General features: G+C 38.3%; 1 protein-coding gene across 1 annotated transcript in view; it reads right to left on the reverse strand.

Annotated features, from left to right (window-relative positions):
* LOC119592749 (PHD finger protein rhinoceros-like) overlaps positions 1-611 on the reverse strand; it is a 63,459-nt gene that overhangs the window by 5,351 nt on the left and 57,497 nt on the right. Inside the window, 2 exon segments of the mRNA XM_037941684.1 lie at positions 13-97; positions 99-250. Of these exon segments, the coding sequence (XP_037797612.1) occupies positions 13-97; positions 99-250 (237 nt within the window).

The following is a 611-nucleotide window of genomic DNA, read 5'->3' on the forward strand; positions in this document are numbered from 1 at the left end:
ACCCCAAATTACTGGTGGAGCCCCTGATGGCCGCCCCCCCCTTTTTATTTTTTCTGGGCATAACAGGTGATGAGGAGGACCGGTTTTGGGCCCGAGTCCCGCTTTTCACTCTGCTTTCTCTCTGCTGCAATGCTCTTGATTGTCTGCAACTTCGACAGAGACATCTCCGAGTCTGTGTTGTCGGAATCCGCGTCTGAGTAGCCATGGTTTTGGGGGATGGGAAATTTGCTCTTCTGGGACCCTTGGCGCCCGCAAAGCCCGAAAAAGGTTGGGGGGAATAATGCATTTATTTTCCCTTTTTTTGTCCCCTCAAAAAAATTATTTACATATCCTTATATATTAAAAGGGGGAAAAAATGGATATGCTTTTTTTTTAAAACAACAAATAAAGCTGGAAAAATAATCTTAAAGATTAGCTGTCTAATAAATAAAAATAAATAAGAGAATGCAAATTTTCTAACCATTTTAGATAGAACAACAGACTATTTTACTCTATTTAACTTCATAAATAATGAAAGGCCATGTATCAACTCTAACAATCACTAAATAAACAAATTCTGTCATTAGTAAGCAATGACAAATGTAGGACAAATGCATTTTCCGAATTAAACT

Source organism: Penaeus monodon, chromosome 30 (genome assembly GCF_015228065.2).
Source record: "Penaeus monodon isolate SGIC_2016 chromosome 30, NSTDA_Pmon_1, whole genome shotgun sequence".
Lineage (NCBI taxonomy): Eukaryota > Metazoa > Arthropoda > Malacostraca > Decapoda > Penaeidae > Penaeus > Penaeus monodon.